Genomic DNA, 3,785 nt, shown 5'->3' on the forward strand with positions numbered 1-3,785 from the left:
GGGTTAGTTAATTGATACGTACAATTGTCATATAGTTAGTCGAGCCCAGTTAAAGAAAGGAATCACTATAAATTCAGAAAGAAACCGGATTCAGGTGAGTTTCTAGCCCCACTTCTTTGTTATGTTTTCGGGGCTGTGTGCATACTCAATGTGAACGTCAATACACTTACCTTAAATGGTAAGTGTATGCTATAATGATTATTGTGATAGCATGTATGAATGTTATGAATGAATGCTTGTCGGTGCGTGAACGATCTTCGGCTATTGCACGTATCAACAGGAAATCAATGTGTAGTATGCCTAGTATTAAATATGTATGTATGAAAGTGCGCAATGAAATGAGTGTGTACGAAAGTATGATTATACAAAGAAAGGTATGTATGATTATAGGACGGATGGAATGTATGGTTAAAAATGGAACATACCCTAATAATATCTGCGAATCTAGGGAACAGACCCTAATAATATATGCGATTATTGGGAACATGCTCTAATAATATATGCGAAGGTCATATGGCGGAATGCTCTATAAAACATATATGTATGAATGAAAGTATGTATGTAAGTATGTAGGGAAAGATAAAAGTATGTATCTTCGGATACGTATTTATGTAAGTATATGAATGTAATGTATGTTGCCTGATTAACTAGAACTCACTCAGCGTAGCAGACTTTTAGTATGTACGCAGGTGAATAGGTTGAGACAGCGCGCTTGAATAAGGACACATGACATTGGACTGAAGACACTGGTATCTTGAGGAAAATGTTATGATGTTATTATGTTTTAATTTGAAAGACAAAAGATGTTTAATCTGAAAAGATTTGAACAATTATGTAATATATGTTTGAAGTTTATTATTTCGCAAAAAGTTTTAATTAACTCTGATAGTTAGAACTGTGTTTATGAGTAAATCCAACGTCCAAAGTAAGGCACCAGGATCGGGGCCTTACAATAGTGCCAACCAGGGGATCAGCGGATGCAACGGATATCTCGGCTCATGCATCGATGAAGAACGTAACAAAATGCGATACTTGGTGTGAATTGCAAAATTCCGTGAACCATAGAGTTTTTGAACGCAAGTTGCGCCTGAAGGCTTCTGGATGAGAGCACGTCTGCCTGGGTGCCACGCATCACGCCTCCGTTGGATTGGAGTTATGCTTAGGTTGAAGATGTACTTGGGGTTGAAGCTTTTTAAGTTAGATTGGACTAGTACTTAGGTTGGAGTTATGCCTCTATTGAATTAGAGTTGTGGTTGGGTTGGAGTTATACTTGGGATCGAAGCTTTTTGAGTTGGATACTCTTCATACCTAACTACTTAGCCTTAAGTTTTGTTTTCTAAAGAAAAAAATACAAGCAAACTCACCCACTAATTATATTTTAAAATTTACATCATAGTTGAACCATCAAGCTAAATAGCTTAAAATAGTCTCACCCCCAATTGAAATATTACTTGATGGTTTATAATAACATAATTGTTAAATAAATGAACGGTGTTGCTACAAAGAGGTGTACGATGCTTTAAAGTATGCTCTCCCGATTTGGGTGGTTGACGTCTTGACGATAGTGTACGTATGTGGTGTCTCTTCGTTCCGATATTGGAATCAAAGTAGAAGACATAACAAAGAACATGTTGGAAGTGGTTACGAGCTTTGTGACATAGTTAAAAGAGAAACGAGTCATCGGGTTATAACTTGTGTTTGGATTTGTTGATAATATAGAAGTAATCCTTCACATGTACGTCTATTTTCACTTCAACTGACTACTCAATTGACTTTATGATGTACAAAAATAATAGTGTTTTAATATGCTCTCTTTCGAACGTCTGATCCCTTTATATTCTTCCATTGGAATTTAACTTGCCGGATCCCTTTCTATGCTAATTCCCATTGAAATTTAACTTGATTGATTGTCATCTTGCTATTTGATTGTTCTGGTAAATAACGTTTGTGGGTACTTGGATCTACATATTTCAGTTTATCATCTACCATGATATCTTCTAATACACGAATCAAAATATATCGCACGTATTACACGTACATGATTACGTTAATTTCGAAACCAGCCCATGTTTGAAACTTTGAATATATAGTCACAATCTAAAAATCAATGTTTTTAATATCAACTAACAAAATATTATATATCTTGTTATAATTATAATTTGAGTTTGCTTGGAATTCTAGTATTATATGCCACTTACAAATACATCTCTCTTAAGAGTTAAGATGGAACTTACAATCAAAATGTAAAGGAAACTTGCAACATTTCAAATGAAATCACTAGATTGTTGTTTCATCATATATTTGATCCAATAATTCAACAACTTTTTTCATACTCGGTCGTTCTTTCGGTCTTTCATCAATACAAAATGCAGCAATTTTAAAGAACTCTAAAACCTCCAACACGTTTAAATCGTCTTTCAATATGCAGCCATCCAACAGCTTCATTTCCTCATTTTGTAACACCATTCTCATCGCCCATTCAACAAACCGAACCTCGTTTCCACTCTCGTCCTTGATCTTCAAGTTCGGACGCCTGGCGGTGGCAACCTCAAACATCAATATCCCAAAACTGTACACGTCTCCCATAACCGTAGCTGCAGTGGCTCCTTGGAAATACTCTGGTGGCATGTACCCCATTGTCCCCGCTACTTGCGTCGACACATGCGAATGCGAGTGCTCCATCATTCGAGCTAACCCGAAATCCGCTATGTGAGCTTCGAAATCCGCATCCAAGAGAATATTACTAACTTTAATGTCCCTATGAATTATAGGTTTCTCCAAATTATGCATGTATTCCAGACCTTTTGCTACTCCTTTAATGATATTCACTCTAGTCCTCCAAGATAACGGTGACCTTCGCGCTGACACGTCAAGGCCCGCTGATGACGTGTCGTAAAGCCATTGGTCGACGCTTCCTTTCTCGATAAACTTGTAAATTAATACCCGATCCGAACCCGTTTTACAATACCCGAGAAAGGTAACAATATTTTTGTGTTGGATATTACCGAGAGTTTCCATCTCGGCGCGAAACTCTCGGGCACCTTGAAAGGCGTTGGCGCCGAGCTTTTTGACGGCGACGGTGACGCCTGAAGTGAGACGTGCTTTGTAAACATACCCAAAACTCCCGTCACCGACAATAAGGTCGGGTGAGAAGTTTCGGGTAGCGTTGACCAAGTCAACCATGTCGATCTTGTTCAAGGAGGGGTCAAACAGCTGGTTCTCGGAGATGGATATGAGGCGATCGGGTGCGGTTCGGACCCGGGGGCGTGGTTGTTGGGCAGGGGGGCGTTTTCGGGCAATCCGGAAAATGAAGTAGATGATGGAGAAGATGAGGGTGATGACAAAGAAGGTGGCGATGGCGGCGAGGATGGCTAAGTAGGCGGAATTGGAAGCCATGGAGTACCGTTAAAAGGTGGAAATTGAAAGGTCTTAGAAGGATGGAGAATGAGGTTTAAGTTGGAAGAACAAGAAGAAGAAGAAGAAAGAAGAAGAGAAATAGTGGCGCCATTGATGGGGAGAAGACTGAGTCAAGGAAGACAATATGATATATAAATGCATGATTAACAAGTGTGTGTTTGAATCATTCATTAATTTGGCAGTGTAATACACGTTAAACTCATTTTCAAATGTAGAAAAAAAAACTATAACGAATTGTCACCAAATATATATATATATATATATATATATATATATATATAGGTAATATATGTTGGATTCGATACGTATAAAAATTTCATAATTAAACTGGGGACAGGCTTAAATTTTCGGATGAAAACAAGTAAACT

General features: G+C 38.0%; 1 protein-coding gene and 1 non-coding gene across 2 annotated transcripts; one reads left to right on the forward strand and one right to left on the reverse strand.

The window, feature by feature from the left end:
• Positions 1 to 971: 971 nt before the first annotated feature.
• LOC143637092 (5.8S ribosomal RNA) lies at positions 972 to 1,127 on the forward strand. The gene has a single exon (XR_013154371.1). It is a non-coding gene; the product is annotated as a 5.8S ribosomal RNA (ribosomal RNA).
• Positions 1,128 to 2,258: 1,131 nt separating this feature from the next.
• On the reverse strand, positions 2,259 to 3,499 carry LOC143637071 (phytosulfokine receptor 2-like). The gene has a single exon (XM_077104532.1). It carries the CDS (start codon positions 3,394 to 3,396, stop codon positions 2,278 to 2,280), a length of 1,119 nt encoding a protein of 372 aa, XP_076960647.1. The 5' UTR covers positions 3,397 to 3,499; the 3' UTR covers positions 2,259 to 2,277.
• Positions 3,500 to 3,785: the final 286 nt, after the last annotated feature.

This window comes from Bidens hawaiensis, unplaced genomic scaffold (genome assembly GCF_021521415.1).
Source record: "Bidens hawaiensis isolate Kalapana, Puna unplaced genomic scaffold, B.hawaiensis_p1.1 tig00008123_1, whole genome shotgun sequence".
NCBI lineage: Eukaryota > Viridiplantae > Streptophyta > Magnoliopsida > Asterales > Asteraceae > Bidens > Bidens hawaiensis.